Source organism: Phyllosticta citribraziliensis (genome assembly GCF_038025025.1).
Source record: "Phyllosticta citribraziliensis strain CPC 17464 chromosome Unknown J3D65scaffold_3, whole genome shotgun sequence".
NCBI lineage: Eukaryota > Fungi > Ascomycota > Dothideomycetes > Botryosphaeriales > Phyllostictaceae > Phyllosticta > Phyllosticta citribraziliensis.
In genome coordinates, this window is record NW_027117340.1 from 476747 (window position 1) to 496350 (window position 19604).

Here is a 19604-nt window from a genome sequence, read left to right on the forward strand (position 1 = left end):
GCCGAAAACAACCCGCTCCGCTGACCATGCAAGCCAACCCCTATCACCTTCGCTCAATGCTCTCTAAGTGGGACGATTTACAACTTCGAAGTCTTTTCAAAGATGGCCTTTGCGTGCGCCACCTCCTTCTCCAAGTCCTCGTTCCAGATCCAGTCCATGCGCGTCCGGAGGTCTTCGGCGATCTTGTCGACATTGTCCTCGACGCCGTTGAGCTCAAAGTCGTACAGCTGGCCGCACGCATGGCTGGTGGTGACGAGCCGGTGGGTGCGCTCGATGCGGACCTGCTCGAACGCCTTGAACGCAGCGTGGAGATGGTCGGCAGACGAGACGCCACCCAGAATCTCGGCCAAGACGTACGCGTCTTCGATGGCCATGCCGGCACCAGAGCCCTGGTGGGGCGTCGTAGCGTGCGCGGCGTCGCCGATGATGGCGATGCGGTCGCGGACGTACGTCTTGGCTGGCAGATGGTTGAAGAGGGCCCAAATGTCCGTCTTTTGCATCAGAGTGATGATGGACTGGACGTGCGAGGACCAGCCGGCAAAGTCGTTGCGGAGGTCGTCCTTTGTGGTGGACACGACCCAAGAGGGATCATCCCAACTCGGTTTGCTGGCAAAGGCGACGACTGCGGGGGAACGTTAGAGAGCGATTCAAGAATGAAATGCGGGGATAGACTTGCCGTTCATCGTCTTTCCCTTCTCGACAGGGAAGGTCAGCACGTGGCCGTGGTAGCCAAGGTACATTTGCGAGTTGCGTGCAAGCTCGTCGCCCAGCAGCTCAGCAGCTTGGTCCATGGGGATGAGACCGCGATACGCGTATTTTCCAGAAAAGACGGCCTTTGCAGCTGGGTCGTTCTCGCCAAGGACAACCTGCCTCGTACGGCTCTTGATGCCGTCGCAGCCAATAGCGGCACTGTGAACGGCTTCGGTGCCGTCATGGAACTTGAGCTTGACGTTGCCGTCGGATAGGTTCTCAATGTCCGAGAGGCGCTTGCCAAACTTTGCGATGCTGTCTGGCACAAGCTTGACCAATTCGTCGAGGAAGCGTGCGCGGTGGACGTAGGCCGAGGGTCGCGGGGTCTGGACGCTGTGGATGAGCTCGCCCATGCCTGCGTCCTTGTCGGCACCGCTGTGAGCGCCGTGGCCTACACCACGGCGAAAGTCGAACCAGATGTTGTTTTTCGACTCCCATTGGTTGAATGTTGCGACCCGTTCGAAGCCGGCCTTGACATCGGGGCCGATTGATTCCATGGCGTTAACTGCGTTGGTGCCGAGAGCCACACCGGCGCCGATTTCGCCAAAAGCCGCGGCGGATTCATAGAGCGTGACGGGAATTTTGTGCTTGAGGAGGCCAATGGTCAAACAGAGACCAGCAATACCGCCGCCAACGACGGCAACGTCAAAGGACTTGGTGGTGTTGTTGGTTGTCATGGTTCTTTCTGAGTTGATTGTCGATGAAGACGGAAGAAATTGGGGTATTTGAGTTAAGTAATAGTTGATGACGTCGATGGTAGAGAAGTGTACAGAGGCTTCGGATGCTCTTGATGATGAACAAGAAAAGATTGATTTACAAGACGGAATTCCCGAGACTATATAGAAATGAAGGAGGTTACGCCGCAAGACATCGGAGAGAGTCGAGAGCGAAGCCTCGTGCGAGGACGCTCTGCCCAGGGTGTTGTCCTTGCCATGGTGATGAGGGCGTCGGATGAGGGCCGACGGAAGCGGGCCCTCAGGACGGGGATTGGCTGTTTGGGAGCAATATGACGATGCATATCCGAAAAGGGCGATCTCACCTAGGGCCGCCCAGTGGCGCCCGGGTCGGCATGCCGAGAGGTCGGGGTTGCGAAGCTGGCGAGGTGGTGGACAAAGGGGGCGCTGCGGATGAACGGCACCGGGTGGTGTCTGGTTGGGCCTCGTACGAGAAGCAGTGGAGATTCCATTGAAGTTGTCGTCGTGGTCAGGTCGTTGTCTTGGAACCCGGTTTGTGGAAAAGTGTATGTACGTGAAGCATGCGAGGCTTATGTCAGCCAAAGCTTAGCTCAGGTCACGGTTACGACGGTCGCGGTCACGGGCGCATCACGTGCATCTCTTATCTCTTATCGGGCGTGGCCTGAGAGCAGGGAGGGAGAGGTCGAAGGAACCTAAGGAAGCGAGCGGGGTACGGTAGGAACTGGAACTGGACCTGGAACGTCACTCAACTACCTTACTGCCTGCGCTCCTCTCAACAACACCAGACCTCCCTCGTCCCTGCTAGGCTTGACGGCTTCGGCCACTCGTTTTGCTCGCTCTCTTTGCAAGTCAAGTCGCCCATTTGGTCCTTCTCGAGCTATTCTAGTGCCCTCCTCGGCCTGCTTCCGCCCCCGCTCTTGGAATCTCCCCGCTTTAACCACTCCCGTCGTCCTGAACGCCATATCCATCCCATTAATACACGGCTTCCTTGCTCGTCCACGTGGCGCTTGCTCTTGCTACCGGCCCCATAGTCTAGCTGCTCGCAAGGTCTGCATTTCACACGCTCTAAAAACGTCTTGACCCGTCACGAGACTTGTTCTGCCCTTCGAAGCCATGGGAGATGTCCGGACAGAACCGCCCGCCGCCGACCTAGTCCTGCAGCATCAGGATATAGAAACTGCTCCTGAAGAAGTAACCGTGCTTGTGACGGGCTTTGGCGTAAGTCTTGCCTTTGCGTTTATGCCCAATGCTCATGCATAATCTCCCTCTGCCAAAACATGTTCCACTGCGTTTTCCATGGCTCCACCACGTTGACATGTAACTCGACATGTCTCTCGTGCCACCCTAGCCCACAAGCCCCTTACGTGTGCACCATTGTCATTGCACATTTGTCTTCCTGCTTTTCGTCATTCTTTCTTTCCGTACATTGTTTTGTTTCCACACGTTCGGATGTTGCACTTCGGACCTTTTTCTCCATCATGATGCCGTCATACCCGCGCCTTTGCTTGCTTACGGCCTTCCGTTCCATGAGAGCGATGAGGCGTAAGTGCCTCATGCAGCTCGACTATTTTGGGGGTTGTTTTTTTTTTTTTTTTTTTATTCTCTTTCTCTTTCAGTCTTACGCCCCTTTCACGCCTTCAGCTTGCTTGCTTCGTAGGCCCTGAACGATGTAAAAGAGGGGATACTCAAACAGGCCAGAAAATGCTAACAATTGAACCGCTAGCCTTTCCTGGCCCAGTTCCCAATCAATCCCTCCCACGAAATTACCAAACTTCTACCAACAACACTCCTTCCTGACCCGAGCGAACCTACAAATCCTCGAATTCGACTCATTATCCACCCCTCTCCTCTTCCTGTGGCCTACCACCCCACCGCGACCATCGTGCCCACCATACTCTCTGCTCGAACCCCCGATCTCGTGCTGCACCTTGGTCTCGCCGCCGGTCGTAACTACTTTGCCCTGGAGCGGTCGAGTGTGCGCATTGGATATGGTCGCAACAAGGACGTCCTCGGCCAGCGCTGGACAGATGTCGACTCAGACAGGCAGTGGCCGAGCCATCTCAAGGCATTTACCGAGGGAGATGGGAAACTTTGCTCGTACCCAGATCGCCTGGCAACGTCACTGCCTTTCGAGGACATATGGCGACGCTGGCGATCACTGTGCGCCGACATCGAAGGAGTCGGAGACGGCACCTCCAGCGCCACGTACGTGACGACAATCTCGACGCCGCCGCACCAAACAGGGGTTCCGATTCCCCCACCCGCAGGCGCAGCAACGTCGAGACCGTGGAACAGAGTCGAAGTGCGGCCGAGCGACGACGTGGGCAGCTTCCTGTGCGGCTTCATCTACTGGACGACGCTGGCGTGGTTTTGGGCGCTGCACCAGCAAAAGCAAAAGGAGGACAAGGAAAGAGAATATGCCGGCCTCCAACCAGAGCCGCAGCAACCACGGCGACTAGCAGCGCCCGAGGATGATGGGGAACGGCCCGTGCTGTTCCTGCATGTCCCCGGGTGCCCAGAAGAAAGAGATTTGCAGCGCGGCAAGGAAATTACCGTTGCTGCCATTCGGGCAATGGTTGCGTCGTGGCTGGGGCAGAAGAGGCGCAGAGCCAACGACTTTGTCGTGTGAGTATCAGATGTGACGGCAAGACAGAACGGCAGATGGCAAGAGTTGGGACGCTTTTGTACACAATAACGGCCTTGGCCTCCTGTTCTTGTCCTTACAGCTTTGCGCTATTTTATGATTTGGAACATTCGTGGGTTCGCGGTTTCGGCTTTTTTCAGCATAAGAAATGTGAGACTTTTTCAAGATTGTATCTATACATCATCACTATACTGAGCGAGGTGTATGTACATACGCACCGTGGGTTCTTCAGTTATACGAACAGACCAGCATCTTCCGGCATACACACTCAAGCAACGGCCAATACAATCTTCTCTATCAAAACCTTCTGAAACAGCACCTCCCAATCAAATGAATCAAAGCATCCACAGCCGCCTATTAACCTGCACAATAAGCATCCTCAACCCTATTTCAGAACCAACCTGTCCATCCGCTTTCACCTTCCTCCAGTTACTGCGCAATCACTCACCTCATCTTCCCCACACCCGCTCCTCTCGAACGAACGCTCCCTCTCCCTATCCCTCTCCCTCCCTCATCCGCGCCCCTCCCTTCTCCCGTCCTCTCCCCGCCGCACAGCACCCCCCCGCTATCGGCCCCCACACGCGTGTGCGACGCGTCGCACAAGCACCACCGGACCGCGACCTCGTCGCGTGTAACATGACGGACGCACCACCCGCCGCCCGCCCATGCACGCCAGGTTCGGATCGGTTCGGCTCGGTTGTCGGGCCTCCGGGACCACGGCACGCAGCGGTGGGGCCAGGTATGTGGCTTGCGGAACGATTTGGAGGCGTTGCTTGTTTGCGTGGACAAAGTCGGTTGCAGATGGTTGGTTGGGGGCTATTGTCGAAGTATTGCGTGTGCTGAGCGGCGACAGCTGGGTTTGGTGCATCAATCGCTCGTGTTTGGGGGTGTGTGATGTGATGCGGTGCAGGCGGAGTGTGTCGGGCTGCAGGTGAGAGGGATGGGATGGGACATTCGTCAGAAGAGACGGTGGGAAGGAGAGGCTGGGGGCTGAGATGTTGGGATGCGGGTGTCGGACGACTTGACTGAGAGGCACGGCTTTTGCAGCGTCGGGTCGGATAAGAAGAGTATTAGATTCGTGCTTCTGATACCGTTCGGAAGAGCGCAGCTAAGAATGCCAGAGACGTTGCTTCGCAGAAGCAATGATGACGAAAGCCAGTCGGTCCCCGCAAGAGAATCTTCCGAAACGCCAGTCAACGGTGAAGGCAAACAGCGGGCAAAAGCCAGGAACAAAAGGGTCCACCTTTCCTACAGCTGACAAATGCGAAAGGCTCACCCCCGTACCAAATCATAGGGTGCCCAAGCCCATCATACCTACCCCGTTGTAGCTCACCTTGCCATTCCCATCCATCTTCATCCACAAACATGAGCTACTCCGCTGTTGCTCACCACCTTCCTTGAGCACCTCCTTCGCGCTCAGCGCATCGAACCAGCGGGACTTGGGACTGCTCGACGATGACGATGGAGGCGAAGAGGCTAGGAGCAGTCGCTCCTTGGCCTCCTTATCCTCTGGCGGCGCGCTGCCAAACAGCGCCGACGAGCGCTTGCCACCACCTCCAAACACGGACGACAGGCGCGGGCTACTACGCGAAGCCCTGGGGTTCGAGCGTAGTTGATGCTGTAGGTCGCCTTGCTTCGTCTCCGGCACGTTAGGCGGCGGTGGTGGCAGCGGCTTCGCGAGATCCGGATCGAGGAATGTGTCGCGCGGATTGACACGCGAAGAGCGCGAGAAGAAGGACGCGCGGCTGTTTCCGGGTCCTCCTCGAGATTCCGAGGCTGGAATGGGAGGCAGCGGCGGGAGCCCGACGTCTTCCTCGTGACGCACGCCCCCGAGAAAGGCATTGAGGTCGAGCGATTGCACCCACGTGGAGCGGCGAGATGCTTTTTTCTCGTCTTCGTCCTTTTCGACCAATGAGTCTTTTGGGGCGCGAGGCCGGGGCCGTGGTCGGACGTGCGTAAGACTTGTTGTCGACTCGGACGCTTTTTGGCGGAGCGGAGTGCGATCAACATTCGCAAGGGAGGATTTGGGGCGCGAACGGACAGCGGCTGGAGTAGATGTTGAACGGCGTGTTTGTTTCTTCTTCTTTTTCTTCGCCTTGGCTTGACTCGCGCGAGCTTCAGAACTGTCTTTTGGAGGCGGGATGGGTGGTGTCTTATTCTTGGTCGACGGAAGAGAGCGGCTTGGAGCTGTCGGCGAGGGCGCCGATGGGATCAGATCAAGAGAGTCGACATATTCCGTGCTGAGGTGGCCCATGGGAGTGCTGCTGTTTGATGCCTGGCAGGCGAGGCATCGGGGCGGCTTGATGTACTCGTTGGAAAAGCCGTAGGATACAGGTGAAAGGGCCGTGTAGAGACGAAGGCGGACGGCGTTGCGTCGCCGTTGGCAGGTGTGGTCGAGCATCGTAGGCATACAACTACGAAGCCAAAAAAGGATATTGATGTCTCAACCTTTTGCTGGGCACCAGCTCGACAGTGTGCAGCAGTGGGACTCGTTGTCCCACCGAGTTGGGGAGGCGTCTGTGGTGAAGTCTGTTCAGGGGAAAGAGCCTACCTATATCAGACGTAGAGGCTTTGATCTTGGGTTTTCCGGGATACCCACAACCTCAGGGTTGTAGGCGCCGTTGTGCTCCCTCGATAGTAATTAGGCGGCATCCAGCATGCTTAACAGGGAAACAAGATGAGCAACGGCACCGAGCGCGGGGATGCTCCCAGAGAGCAGCGGGAGAGCCCCATGAGAACACGCGAGCGAGGCGAAGCTCAGCCCGAATCGGGCCAAGAATGATCAAGTCCAGACATGGAGGGAACAAGGTACGTGTGCTCTTCGCTCAGACAAAGCGAAAGCAAAGCCGAAGGTTAGGGTTCAGTCGGAGAGGGTCCTTGCAGTTTCATTATGATTTTTTTTTGAATATGGAAACAAATACGACGAGCCGAGGCTTGACACGATCCGCATGCGGAAAATTGTAGAGGGTCGCCCTAAGAATTCAGTGGGTAGGTAACCCGACGGAGTTTGCCCTGATGATCACTCCGTCAGCGCTTCTCTAGATCACGGCCAGTCCACGTCGACGTCGATCATTGAGATGTGTTTAACAAAGATGTTAGCCTGTAGAGGCACGTTGTCCGCTGATCCGAACATCAGAGGAGGGATTGCATGCCATAATGAAGTCGAGCGTGTTTGGCGGATGGCTGTGTCCTGCGTTCAGCCGACAGGGAAAGATGGTGGCCGGAGCGTGCAGCAGTAGGTCCGTGAGCTGTCTTGCTCGTGCCGCAGTGCGACAGGTCGTCATCGCAAGTCCTCGTCCAAGCTGTTGCAATCGGTCAAGACGGTGGAGGGAGTGTCGGCGAGGTTGCAGCTGTGCCTGAGGTGGACCAAAACGCGCCGGTCCCTTCGAATGACGTGTTACGATACGGTACGCGATCCAAGTGCTTACCAAACCCCAGCCCGGCCAGCTCTGGCGCAACACTTTCAACCTCACCACTACTCTCCAAAACATCCAATGGACCCTTGGACTGCCTCGGATTTTCCACACCTGGCTGCTCCCATCATCCTCCACACGTCCTGTTCTCACCGAGTCTTCCCTGACAACTTGACGTTCGCCCGCTACATCCGGACATAGCTCAACACCAAGACTCATCGCCGTCATGCCTGCCAACGACAATCTCGACCCGCGCGCCCTGGCCTTGCCCACAGAGGAGCCTCCCGAGAACCATCGTCGCAACCCTGAATGGCGCCGCCGTTCATCCTCCCTCGCTACTGGATCTTTGTCGTTGTCCAGCAATGACCGCCGTCGCTCGAGATTGTCCCGAATGCGCACCGGCGCTACCAAGCTACAAAGAACTGGCCTGAAGCTATACGAGCGGTTAACAACGCTCCAAAAAATCTTGCTTGTGTTGGGCGGCTTGACCGCAGGAGTCCTCGGCATCCTCTTCCTCGTGTACAACGAGCACATTTTCAAATACTGGCTAGCGCCTGTGGCTCGGAAATGGCGGGATATACCTGCTGGCTGGCTGATTTTGTGGTCCATGACCTTCATGGTCAGCTTCCCGCCGCTGATAGGTTATTCAACCTGCGTGACGCTGGCGGGCTTTGTCTATGGTTTCCCGTATGGGTGCGTTGCGCCTCTCCCTTGTGTCCAACGCTTTCCAGATCTGTCGAATTGATACGTGATCTTACAGCTGGTTCATCGTGGCCTCGGCAACAATCGTCGGCAGCACCGCCGGTTTTCTCGCGACTCGGATGGTCCTACACCGCTACGTTACCAAGATGATAGCAAACGACCCACGCTTCGCGGCTCTCGCCCTAACGCTCAAGCATGATGGCCTCAAACTGCTCATCATGATTCGCCTGTGCCCCCTACCCTACTCGCTCTCGAACGGCGCCATAGCCACCTTTCCCACAGTACACTGGGGCGCGTTCATGGCCGCAGGTGCCATCGCATCTCCCAAGCTTCTCCTACACGTCTTTGTTGGCGCCAAGATTGGCGAGCTAGCAGAAAAAGGCGAGGAAATGGACACCAAGACCAAGATGATTTCCTACATCAGCATAGCAATTGGCTTGATTGCGGGATTCCTTACTGGCTGGATCATGTACCGTCAGACAAAGAAGCGGGCCGCCGAGTTGGAGGCACAGGAAAGGGACGGCGCACGGAGAAGGAGCTTCGACCAGATTGCACGGGAATACGCCGACGATCCGGAAGCTGGGCTTGCGACGGAGATTCTCAGAGAAGAGGACGACGACATCAGTCTTCGGGAAGATGTCGCAGACCTAGGCAACTACAGGGACGAGAGCGGCAGCAGCGATGACATGGACGACGCGAGAGAGTTTGACGTATTCGACGCTGGGGATGACACGGATGCAGAGGCGCGAAAGTGAAATCATTAGATCGCACAATCCTCACGGTATCACTCACGACTGCATCGCGGCCGGCGACTTGGGATGGCGCTGTCAGAGCGTTGACGCTTTCTTGGTAGGTCAAAAGCAGATCTTTCAGACTTGGGTACTTTTTCGTGGTGTCTGTTTCTTGGGTAAAACCATGTCCTTAGAGCACATCCGTAGACATGTTCAGAGCGTAACCAAAATGCGTCACCAATAGGACAATATGAATTCATGCTCCATAAGCAGTATTTGTATAACAATGCTTCAAAAATAGCCGCAACCAGGGTATCAAGATTCGTCCTTTCTCAACTCCATGACCACAGCAAACGCAACCAATATTCCTGGCACTGCCTTCACAGCCCCCTCATGGCGGCGTCCACCAAGCCCCTCGCCTCACTTAGTTCCGCCATCTTCCCCGCGGCGCCGCCCTCGCCCTTGAACAATTCATGCAACGCAATCAAGTCCTTTGCCCTTGTCAGGTCTGCATCATCATCCAACGCTGCGCTTGTGTTGGCTCCTGCTGTATCGCCTTGCTGCTGCTGCGATCTCGAAATTGCATCTGACGGCTTTGTCACGGCGGCGATTGACGGCGCTGGGAATGGGTACGTCGTTGTTGTGGAGGCGGAGACGAGGGCGAGGGCGGCGGGTGCATCCTATCTCGCGCGCGGACTGTCAGTCAATTCCTTGTCGATTTCAGGTCGGTGGGTAGTCAATATGCAAGGTGGCATGCATTCCGTGCAGGAGAGGAGAGACCGACGCAGACGCGGAGCGTGTCGAGGTCGGACAGAATTTCAGCAATTTGCATTGTCGCTGAAGGACTTGGAGTCAGGATCAAAAGGCGAGGGTACGCTTCGCGGGGATTATGGAACAGTGCTCAGAGCTTGAGGTGGTCGGTTTAAGGTTGTGTTGAAGCTTGGGTCGTGGTCCGTTGGTCAGGTTCCGGGCTGTCTGGCGCTGTCGTCATGGCAGGGTCCGTGCACGCTTGCTTAGGTTGCTTGCTACTTCTGTCGTTCACCGGCTACATCTGGTTTCGTGAACTTCCGTCAATTCTGGATGAACGACTTCCTCTATGCTTTCCGTGCCATCGATGTGAGCATGACCAGATATGCGACTGCGGGAACATGAAGAACCACGCGACAGTCTATCCTGCCTGCAACTACAAGGCCTGCATCTCGAGCTGAGATGCTTACACAAGGCTGTCGATATTGGCCCCTAGATGAGTCTCGGCGCTTACCTATGCTGCGTGTCTGTTCGACGACTCTTCGCAGTACCTGAACATCAAACCATCAGTTGCCCGCTGGTCACTGACGAGTATACATGTACCTTTACATGGCAGACTTCGATCCAGAAGATGCGCCCCGAGCGTACACATATCGCTGGACCAGGTACTGCACACTGTGCATGGGCAACATCGCGCCTTTTCCAGAGCGTGTCAGAGCCGGTATGTTGCCCGTGGAGTCGTCCAGCCGAAGCTGACTCTTGTCAGTTGTGGAGGACACGCACCGAGTCTCGCCGGTCTTCAAGGCCAAGAGGTTGGGAACAAAATTGTGTGGTCGCGTAATTTACGAACTGCCACCAGCAGAAGTGTACCTCGACTGTAAGAATGCTTTCTTGGTCCACGAATCCTGCCACGCAATCATCTGTGCTGTTGTTGGTTCTGGTCGCCGTTGGGTTCCCGGAGGCCTGCTGTGGAGGCTTGGAATCTCACTACAACCCATCTTTACATCGCCGCCCGGCCGCAGACAGGGCATGACAAGGGCATCGTTCGAGGACTCTCTCATCCAATACTGTCGCTCCCCTTCCACTGCACCTGATGAGACAGGAATCAACAGATATCTGCATCATCTCCCGAGGGAGGTTGTCTTGAAAGTTGCTCAGTACACCTCACAAGGCTACTACCAGCAATGCCTGGTCAATAAGATACAAGTCAAACGACTTCTCGACAGTCTTTACTCCTTGGACACCTCCAACCGAATCGAAGTTCTTGATTTTACAAAAGAAATCCATGTCACGCGCGTCGACGTGGGCGGCTCTTCCTACATCTCTGGATTCTACGACGCCAAAGTGCCGGGTTCAGAGGTGCTGCGATCCCACGCTAAACAGAAGATTGTCTTCGTCTGGGACGACTTTGGACTGCTCAGAATAGAACCATTGGCAGACATGAGTATCAAAGCAATGCCACGAAAGTTGCTGTGGTACCAGGTAGCTGAGAATGCCCAGAATACCACTTTTCAAGTCGTGTACAAGGTGAACTACACCTCCTTTACCTTTCAAAGATGATATTAAAGTAGACAAGGAACTAATGGTCGCTTCCATCACGGACGCCGGCCCTTCAAAAGCATGGTGCACGTTGTGGGATACTCCCTACCCTCCACAGCCAACAGACCTCCGCTTCTTCGTCGATCGCGACAAGTTTCCCAACTACCAATCGCGTGTTCCCATGAGGACGGTGGATCTTCGACACAATCCCATAGGACTGATGGTGACTTTTTCTCCCACTCACCGCCGGCTGAATGGAATTGAAGCAATACATTCAATGGACCGGACCCCACGCATACTGGCTGATGCCGAGGGTGCCCCGTCGGTTTGCAACTTTGCCCCCCTGAATGAGGGCGAGTCGATCACGTCTATGTGGATGCTAGAAAAGCACGAAGTCTGGACGGAATACGGTGAACCATTGATTGTGGTACGTGCACTACTCGATTCTCTGCCCATACATGCCAACGTGCTCAACTGAACCCATCGTCGTCAGATTCAAACGAGTCGAGGCCGACAGGTCTTCCTCGGCCACTACGTGCCGCCTGAAGACCGGAGCAGCTATCGATTCTCGCCACTCGTCGTGGCCGAGGGTGACGCAGTGGTCACGTCGATAGTTTACCGCGACTTGGGTCACCGCGCTCCGAGCGTTGGCCTGCCTTTTGAAATCGCAGCGACGTGCAGCAGCAAACGACCGGAGCGGCAAGAAAAACACACCCATCGCATCCTGAACCGTCGACCCCAAACCGACCCAGCTTGGCCCGACTTGATCGAGCCACCTCTTACCAGCGTCCACCATTCGGAGAGCCCGCACACCATGACCACCGCCTCGCTCGACAACGTCGTCAGCGTCGAGACTTTCACGCTCTGCCCGCCCTGGCAGACCGCACACGTCCACCTCGGCGCCCTCCTGCACTACGCCGACGGCACCGCGGCCGCCGTCGGCGAGTGCCGCGTCGGGCAGGCCGAGCGCCGCGTCGCAGCGTCGCCGCCGCCCACGCACGTCTATTGGTGGGAGAGCGAGGCCCACTACACGCGTGACGCCGCCCTCAGCAGGACTCCGCCGACGGGGCCCAGAACCAGAACTGCCGGAGGCATCTACTTCACGACGCGGGCCGCGCCGCCTTTTCCCGGCGTGGGGTGGACGGGCCGCGAGATGAGGGGCCGCCGCATTTGCTGGACGTGCGATTGCGACGGCTCGCGCGTCTGGATTGTGTGAGCGAGTGGGGATTGGAAGGCTTGAGGCTGGCTCTTTGCGGTGGGCTAGAGTGAGTGAGTGAGTGAGTGAGGTACGTGCGTATACTACTACTACCACCACCTGTCGATCCATCGAACGAAGCAAGTAGTAGTAGCAGCTCGTGGCCACAGACGGCAAACCCCCCGTTGCCTGCTGGCTGGCTGCCGATGCCCCCATGTAAATGAAGACCTTTAAATCCCATCCCATCCCCCCTGAACCAGCACCCGGCGCGCCGTGAGAGTGAGCCAAGCACCTAGTATCAGCGCGTCAACACTTTGCATGGGCAATGATATGGCCACAGATTGCCTTCATCTAAGCTTGGTCTATGAGCGGTGCCACAGTGCTTGGTACAGACGATGCGATGCGTCCGGAGAATATACCAAGTGAAAAGTCTAGGCTCCGTTGACCAGGTAGTTGCTGCCAAAGAGAAAAGGCTGGGTGCAACTGCCGACGGCGTCGTGATCGCGCCGTCTGCTACCAACCCACACGATAGATGGAGCGGAGAAGAAGACAAACAAACGTCCCAACTGCCGCCGCCGCCGCCGCCGCCGCCGCCGCCGCCGCCACCGCTGCCGAGACCAAGTCTACGAAATCCACTGAAAACCAGACTTTTCGCCTCATCGCTAAATAGGAGAAGACGTTCAGATCACAGCACATAAAAGAAAGACACGGGATCATATGCCACATGCCACATGTCCTTCTCCTACCTTCTCGTTGGCCACCATTCTTCAACAGCACCAGCACCAGCACCACATCACAAACGCAGCAAAGCCGCAAAAGGTGAAAAGGAAATTTTTTGGGTTCTATCCATCTGATCAGACTCTGTTAACTGCACTTGGGGGCCCATGTATCTCCACGGCTACCGCCGCCGCTTTTCCATCCACCACCTCCACCACTTCCCACCATCCGTCAACCAGGCAGGCCCCGAGTGCAAATTGCTTTGACAAGAAAAAGAAAAGGGTGAAAAAAAGAGAAGGAGAAAAAGGAGAAAAAGCATGCGGGTCTAAGCTCTCCGCTATCAATCAAACTGTAAAGGTGTAAAGTGGGCAGGGGGGAAGGGTTAATGTATGTTGATTGAATGGTCGTGTAAAGCAAGGTAGGGGCAGGCAGGTAGGCGCGAGATAGCCTCCTGGCGAGACGAGAGACCTGAACAGACTAAAGTCAGTCCGAAGGAGCCGGGGAGTCCAAGCAAGAGGCAGTGCCCCCGCTGTGGCCTGGCTCCGTCCAGCCCCTCATCGCATGCTGACGGTCCAGCAGAAAATCTGCCATGTCGCAGCAGGCAGGAAAATCCGTGCCACTAGACAATTTGCCCGCCGCTGTGGTGCTGTTGCGCTGTACAGCTAGGCCGACTGTATGTACTAAGCAAAAGAAGGAAAAAGACCGTGAGCAGAAGAGGACAAATGACGCGCGGGTTGGGTATAAAAAGGAATGTGAGTCCGCCGTTCCTATCCAAAGCGCAGTGGCAAGACGCTTTGTGAAAAGAGCCGTCAGCGCTGATAGGCCGAGAGGGCAGTGGCAGTAGTGGAGCAAAACAGAGCAGGAAGAGAAAATCTCAGTGGGACCGCCCATTTTCGCCTTGCTCGCTCGTACGTCAAAATGACCGCCCCGTTGAACTTGAAACGCCAGAAAGGCAGTGGGGGAATTGGTGATGCAGAGGTATTGAGACCATAAGAGAAAAAGAGTCAGGGTATGCAATTTTTGTAGTGACCATCGCCGCTACACCGCAACTCCAGTGCCGGAACAAGAAGAAATCCGCGCGGTAGCTTCAATTTTGAGAGGCGAAGGATGCCCTCTTTGTAACGTAGACGTGTCGCTCGTTCGATGTATCGTGTTTGTTCGTGTGATTTGCAAACTGGTAACTGCAGTGCGCAGATTTCAGTCTATCCAATTTTGGTCGCCGCGGAGGAAGCGTTCGTCATCCAATCAGTGATGTGGTTGCATTTGGAAGAGCGATTCAATCGCTGCTGTCGCTCCTGCGCAAGACGCGGCGTACAGTGCCACCTACTCCCTCGACATCGCTGTTCTCGGTGCTGCTCAGTGCAGTGGAGCTCACTTCAGTGACGCTACCATTGCGAGTCCGACGGCCCGCACGGCGAGCTTGAGCTTGAGAACCACGAGCCTTGAGATGGCGGCGCAAAGTCTTGAGGTGCAAGACGTGATCGCGGGCGGCCTTGGTGCCTTCGTTCGTCAAGAGGCGCGCGTCAGCATTGTTGTCCAGCGCTCCAGGGTGAGGTGGAACCGGGCGCGCAATCCGGAGTGGGATGCGCTGTCCTTCCTGAGAAAGCTGGTTCAGCTGCGTCGAGAAACTCGCCACGCTGCGTGGGGAGTATGCCGCTACAGAGGCTGCAGCAGACGTGCGAGGCGTAGTGAGCGTGGTGATGTGGCCCTCGGGGCCCGCCATGGCGGTCTCGGGAGACGCGAAGACGCTGCTTGAGAATGAGCCATTGGTCGAGGGAGGAGTATTGGACAGCGCGTCCTGGTAACGCCAAGTTGAGCGGCACTCGGGGTCAAACGACCGCAGACTCTCACTCCGATTCAAAGGATGGCGATAGCCTTTGATGGTCTCTTCGTCAGTGCCACGAGAGACGTCGGGCATGGAGTTGGACATGGCGCTTGTAAATCCGGAAAATGAGCCCTCATTGCTGGTCTGACTGTCGACACTCTTTTCCTGGCTCATCCTGGATTTCCTCCTGGTATTGATTGCGCGCTGCAAAATCTGACCATGCGAGTCCCGCGCAGCAGAAGACTTTCTGGAGCTAATAGAGACGCGGCGCTGGTCCTCGCGTTCAGACACGACGGGTCCGTGGTCCGAGGCATAGCCCTGGGCTTTGCCCTCTTCCTGATCCTGCGGAGTGAGAAGTCCAGAGACACGCTTGTGAGGCTCGGATTGAGACTGCCGATGATACGACGTCCTGTGGGCTCCCTTTGAGAGGGTTGCCTGCTCCTCAAGATCAAACGGGTTGCCGGTAGTCATGTCGAAGTCGGCGCTCGGTGTCAACGAATCAGCCACCGATTCGGGCACGGAGCCAGCCGTTGGAGGGCGAGGGACAAAGTTGACATCGGCGAAGTCGAGGTCAATCATGGAGGATCGCTCCGGGGAGCCCGGCGCGGAATAAGCCAGGCGCATGTCATCGTATTGTCCAACCGGTTGAGTAGCCGCATGGCGAAGTGGAGGGCGGTAGTTGGATCCAATGTCAGGAGACGGATCCAGTGCTTTGCGTCCAATCTCCAGCGACGGCGGAAATGAGAATCCAGGCAAGAAACTGCGCCGGTCGTCTTGACCCTCGGACTGTCCTTCAGTGAGGCCAAACTCAAAGTCCTTGGTACGTCGGTCAGACACTAGCCTGCTCGTCCTGTAGCTCTCATTGTCATCACCCGACGGGTCAGCCATGGTGGAGCTGGCAAAGGTCCAGTCCATCGTTCGACGATTTTTCGCGTCGTCAGATTCGGGAGGTGCGGAAGCGGGTGGGTCCATGAACGGAAACTTCCAGTCCTTGGTCGCCCGCTTAGAGGCTCTGTTGGGCTGAAAGGTGTACCCATCGTCATCGTCTTCAAACTCCCTCATGAGCCTGTTGATCCTGCTGGCTCTCAGAGTGGAAGCGTTGGCGAGGTCGAGGTCGAGATTTGGAGTGTACTCGAAGCCCGTCTCTGCGGCATCCAAGTCAATCATGGTGATTCTGTTGGACGCTCGATTGGGCTCCCAACTGCGGAGCGCGAGGTCTGACGCGTACGAAGAGCGATCAGGGGCACTTGATGAGCTGCCAGGCGGGTGGTCGGGCATCGGATCTTCGCCGTACTTGTAATCTGGAGCGTCCAGGTTGAAAAGTCTTTGCATGGCTTCCTCGCCACGTTTGATCTGTTGCTCCCTCATCGCCTTTTGGTAGCCCTCGAGCCTGCGGTTTCGACCTCGAGGCGCCGCGTTGCCACTTTCCATGCTCTTGCCACCAGTGCTTCCTGGACCATTGCGCAGATTGTCAACCATGGAAATGCGCTTTTCGATTTGAAAGTCCCTCTCAAACTCGGCGGTCGTGCTGAAGACCCAGTCGTCGTCAAGGTCGCCACCAGTGTTGGTCGGGTCAAGACCTGCTGCACCTCCAGCGGCCCAGAGCGAGGAGCGATTGCCGCCCCTGTCCTGCCACTCCAAGAAGCGCTTCACGAGGCGTGAAAGTGTCCTGTTGGGATGGGTTTGCTCGGTGCCACAGATGTAGGGGTGCTCCAGGACTTCCCGCACAGAGGGACGTTCATAAGGGCGGTCTTTCAGGATGAAAGCGACAAAGTCCTTGACCTCGCGGGAATGATGGTTTCCTTCGAGTCGTGGGGCTTGTCTTCGCTTTGCCAAGAACTCGAGGTTCCGTCCAGCGTCGGGCGGCAAACCGTGGGCCATTTCGTATATGGTGCATCCCAGTGCCCAGCAGTCAACCTCGGTGCCATAACCTGCTCCGACTTGGTCCTTGATGAGCTCGGGTGGCATCCAATTCGGAGTTCCGATGATGGTCGACCTCTTGTCGACTGAGGTCTCAATCAAGCCAGACACGCCGAAATCAATCAACTGTACTCGACCCTCTTGCGAAATCATGATGTTGGCACCTGGGATGAAAAGTAAGCACGTGAATCTGCTACAGGGCATAACAAAACTCACATTTGATGTCACGGTGCAAAATGCCGGCGTCGTGGACAAACTTGAGACCAATGGCTACCTCTCGAGCGATTGGAATGATGTAATGCTCTTCAAGAGGCATTGGCTTCGAAGGGGTACCGCCCGGGGTCGCTCTCATCAAAGTGCGAACGCTGCCACCGGCGACATACTCGGTAATGAGCCATAGCTGAGAATGAAATGAAAAAGACTCGTAAAGACGGTTGACGTTCTTGGCGGCGCTGTCCTTGAGCTGTCGGAGGATCGAGGTCTCCTTGACCAGCTGCTTGATGGTCTCGTCCCGGTGCGCGTGGCTCGACTCTCCATAGTCAACCTTGTCGATGTCGCAGATTTTGATGGCAACAAGCTGGTTCTGCTCCCGATGTTTACTGCGAAGGAGGATTAGAATGAGAATATTGGGAAGCTGGAAGGACAAGGCGGTTACCCCTTGTAAACTCGACCAAAGGTGCCTTTGCCGATCAGCTCGAGGAAGTCATACGGCGGAGGAGCGACGCCATTGAGCTCAGCGCGGTCCTCAATGGCCTTTTGTGCTTCCTTTGCCGCCTGGGCTTGGCGGGCTCTTGCGCCATTCAGGCGAGGATTCAACAGCTCGTTGGCCATGTCAGCCTCGGCGCTTGTACGTCTCGAAGAGGGACGGCGGCGGGCGTTGCTGCGCGCAAGGTTGATCTTTGGGGTGGGCAATTTCCAATCAGATTCTGTTGGAGACAGTGGGGGCGATGCTTCTGTTAGCTCAGGCGCATAGCGGAAGACGGACGGAAAAGTCGCAGAGGTCGGCGGCGTATAGAGGGCGACAACGACGGGGGGAGGGGTCGACGGGGGAGGAAGACGGTCGGGGTCTCGGCGGAGGACGAGGTTCGCGGCGGAGGGGAGAGTTTCGGGGTAGGAGGAGCAAGCAGGCTTGAGATGGGTCTTGGTGGCGGGAGGCTGCTCAGGAGCGGTCAAGGATCGCGACAGGGTCGGGGTGTTGAAGGGACCAGAGGGGCCGTCGAAATGGTCGGCTTCTGTCGAGCGTGTCAGTGGCCATGAGATGTCCTCTTTTTTTGGCGTTTGGCGGCGCCTTGTACGTTTTGGAGTTGATTTTTGTCTGGTGGAAAAGTCAAGGAAGCCCATGTTGACGTTGGTCGCCGGCGGGTCGACGACTCAGGCAGCGTCCATAGGAGGGAGGGTGGTGTTGAGAAGCAGAAGGTGCTAGGGCGTCGAGGTCGAGGTTGAGGTCAAGGTCGACGAGGTCGGCGAAAAGGGCGCGGCCATGGCAGTTGGTTGTGATGTGGTTGGTGTGATGTACTTACGCGAGAGTGAAAGTGAAAGATTGGGAAGCCACAGGATGGCAAGGCTAGCAGGCGGACGAACAGGAACAGGGCCGTGACGTGATCTTGCGCATATTTTCGAGGCCCGGGGCAGGTGCGGTGCGGTGCGAGTGCGAGTGCGGGTGGGTGTGCAGGTGTGGAGGTCGAGGGAAGCTGCGACTGCGTCGGGGGGCGGCCTCGACGTCTCAGGCCTCAGCGACAGCGACAGCGACAGCGACGACAGCTGCAGTGTCCCGCCAGGCCGGCCGCGGGCAGAAGATGGGTCGTGTCGTGGAATGTCGCGTCGTATCGTGTCGTGTGGACCTGAGGCCCTGGGCAGGTCAGGGCTGGTACCTTGGGGGACGGAGTGCAGTGCAGGTGAGGTTGACAGCCAGTGCCGTCGAGGCTCAAAGGGAGTCGGTGGTCGGGAGTCGGTGGTCGGCAAGTAGCGGCTGGAGGCCTTGGCTGGCTGCCCATGATCGCTGCAGGGGTCCCTGTTTCGGGGGGCCATGATGTCAGCTGCCTGAGGCGAACTGCCCTGCCTCTGCTGCCCTGGAACTGGAACTGGAACCTGAAAGACCATTCATTCTTCACTCTCTTGTTCCCTTGTTCTCCACCCCTTTCCACCTATCTACTGTACCTACTTTCTACACTCATCGCATCCATGGCTCCTCCAACCAACTGGGTCAACCGCCAAGTCCAGGGCGCCGTCGCCTCGGCTGGCGGCTTGGTCGGCAACGTCATCAACGGTGTGGGCAACGGCGTTTCGGGCGTTGGTCGAGGCATCGGCAACAGGTGCTTTCTTTCTCCCTTCCTTTGCAGAATTTAAGCTTAATACCCTGACAGCGTAGCAAACACCTCGCGCGGACTGGGCGATGGCGTCCGCGGCTACGGCAACAACATCAAGGACGCCACCCACGCATCAGGCCGCAGGGCCCCGACTGCCACCAACCCGCTGGGTCTTGCTGGCGGCTCTACCCAGTCTGCCGCCGCCCTCAAGAATGTTACCAAGAGACTCCCCGGCACCAAGGGCAGCGCGAGCAACCCTCTTGGCTTGTAGTAGTAGTTACGAAAGCGGAAAAACACGCCACCATCATCACGGCATACCTACCATACCCTACCTACATCATGTAGCTACGACCAACGCACAATCTTTACGACCTGCATGACGACTCGCACACATTTCATCCAAAGTTCCCACGAGAGCGA

At 56.7% G+C, this 19604-nt stretch overlaps 9 protein-coding genes across 9 annotated transcripts; 6 read left to right on the top strand and 3 right to left on the bottom strand.

The window, feature by feature from the left end:
* Positions 1-77: 77 nt before the first annotated feature.
* J3D65DRAFT_644556 (uncharacterized protein) lies at positions 78-1427 on the bottom strand (the record flags this gene model as incomplete). The annotated part of the gene is made up of 2 exons (XM_066802159.1): positions 78-622; positions 677-1427. 2 exons carry the CDS (start codon positions 1425-1427, stop codon positions 78-80), a joined length of 1296 nt encoding a protein of 431 aa, XP_066657550.1.
* Positions 1428-2189: 762 nt separating this feature from the next.
* On the top strand, positions 2190-4469 carry J3D65DRAFT_615892 (uncharacterized protein). Its single transcript, XM_066799386.1, has 2 exons — positions 2190-2663; positions 3169-4469. Exons 1-2 carry the CDS (start codon positions 2559-2561, stop codon positions 4072-4074), a joined length of 1011 nt encoding a protein of 336 aa, XP_066657551.1. The 5' UTR covers positions 2190-2558; the 3' UTR covers positions 4075-4469.
* Positions 4043-5154, top strand: J3D65DRAFT_241721 (uncharacterized protein). The gene has a single exon (XM_066794763.1). The coding sequence runs from the start codon at positions 4294-4296 to the stop codon at positions 4930-4932; it is 639 nt and encodes a 212-aa protein (XP_066657552.1). The 5' UTR covers positions 4043-4293; the 3' UTR covers positions 4933-5154.
* J3D65DRAFT_241842 (uncharacterized protein) lies at positions 5155-6841 on the bottom strand. The gene has a single exon (XM_066794764.1). It carries the CDS (start codon positions 6497-6499, stop codon positions 5378-5380), a length of 1122 nt encoding a protein of 373 aa, XP_066657553.1. The 5' UTR covers positions 6500-6841; the 3' UTR covers positions 5155-5377.
* Positions 6842-7373: 532 nt separating this feature from the next.
* On the top strand, positions 7374-9198 carry J3D65DRAFT_615898 (uncharacterized protein). Its single transcript, XM_066799387.1, has 2 exons — positions 7374-8195; positions 8263-9198. Exons 1-2 carry the CDS (start codon positions 7729-7731, stop codon positions 8957-8959), a joined length of 1164 nt encoding a protein of 387 aa, XP_066657554.1. The 5' UTR covers positions 7374-7728; the 3' UTR covers positions 8960-9198.
* On the top strand, positions 9167-9902 carry J3D65DRAFT_615901 (uncharacterized protein). Its single transcript, XM_066799388.1, has one exon. It carries the CDS (start codon positions 9194-9196, stop codon positions 9845-9847), a length of 654 nt encoding a protein of 217 aa, XP_066657555.1. The 5' UTR covers positions 9167-9193; the 3' UTR covers positions 9848-9902.
* Positions 9903-9993: 91 nt separating this feature from the next.
* J3D65DRAFT_615902 (uncharacterized protein) lies at positions 9994-12828 on the top strand. The gene is made up of 4 exons (XM_066799389.1): positions 9994-10403; positions 10449-11209; positions 11259-11648; positions 11715-12828. Exons 1-4 carry the CDS (start codon positions 10280-10282, stop codon positions 12435-12437), a joined length of 1998 nt encoding a protein of 665 aa, XP_066657556.1. The 5' UTR covers positions 9994-10279; the 3' UTR covers positions 12438-12828.
* A 2460-nt stretch (positions 12829-15288) lies between these two features.
* Positions 15289-17709, bottom strand: J3D65DRAFT_549858 (kinase-like domain-containing protein; the record flags this gene model as incomplete). Its single annotated transcript, XM_066796974.1, has 3 exons — positions 15289-17042; positions 17095-17477; positions 17534-17709. Coding segments are annotated over 3 exons (2313 nt in total), but the record flags the coding sequence as incomplete, so codon positions are not given.
* Positions 17710-19059: 1350 nt separating this feature from the next.
* J3D65DRAFT_600744 (uncharacterized protein) lies at positions 19060-19455 on the top strand (the record flags this gene model as incomplete). Its single annotated transcript, XM_066797987.1, has 2 exons — positions 19060-19190; positions 19242-19455. The coding sequence occupies 2 exons, from the start codon at positions 19060-19062 to the stop codon at positions 19453-19455; spliced, it is 345 nt and encodes a 114-aa protein (XP_066657558.1).
* Between the last annotated feature and the right edge of the window lie 149 nt (positions 19456-19604).

Bases quoted from the DNA above. Each gene is read 5' to 3' on its own strand.
- J3D65DRAFT_615892 (XM_066799386.1), top strand. From the start codon at position 2,559: ATGGGAGATGTCCGGACAGAACCGCCCGCCGCCGACCTAGTCCTGCAG. The intron at 2,664-3,168 runs GTAAGTCTTGCC...TTGAACCGCTAG, and splicing joins TGCTTGTGACGGGCTTTGGC to CCTTTCCTGGCCCAGTTCCC.
- J3D65DRAFT_241721 (XM_066794763.1), top strand. From the start codon at position 4,294: ATGTACATACGCACCGTGGGTTCTTCAGTTATACGAACAGACCAGCAT.
- J3D65DRAFT_241842 (XM_066794764.1), bottom strand. From the start codon at position 6,499: ATGCCTACGATGCTCGACCACACCTGCCAACGGCGACGCAACGCCGTC.
- J3D65DRAFT_615898 (XM_066799387.1), top strand. From the start codon at position 7,729: ATGCCTGCCAACGACAATCTCGACCCGCGCGCCCTGGCCTTGCCCACA. The intron at 8,196-8,262 runs GTGCGTTGCGCC...GTGATCTTACAG, and splicing joins GTCTATGGTTTCCCGTATGG to CTGGTTCATCGTGGCCTCGG.
- J3D65DRAFT_615901 (XM_066799388.1), top strand. From the start codon at position 9,194: ATGCTCCATAAGCAGTATTTGTATAACAATGCTTCAAAAATAGCCGCA.
- J3D65DRAFT_615902 (XM_066799389.1), top strand. From the start codon at position 10,280: ATGTACCTTTACATGGCAGACTTCGATCCAGAAGATGCGCCCCGAGCG. The intron at 11,210-11,258 runs GTGAACTACACC...AAAGTAGACAAG, and splicing joins CTTTTCAAGTCGTGTACAAG to GAACTAATGGTCGCTTCCAT. The intron at 11,649-11,714 runs GTACGTGCACTA...CATCGTCGTCAG, and splicing joins ACGGTGAACCATTGATTGTG to ATTCAAACGAGTCGAGGCCG.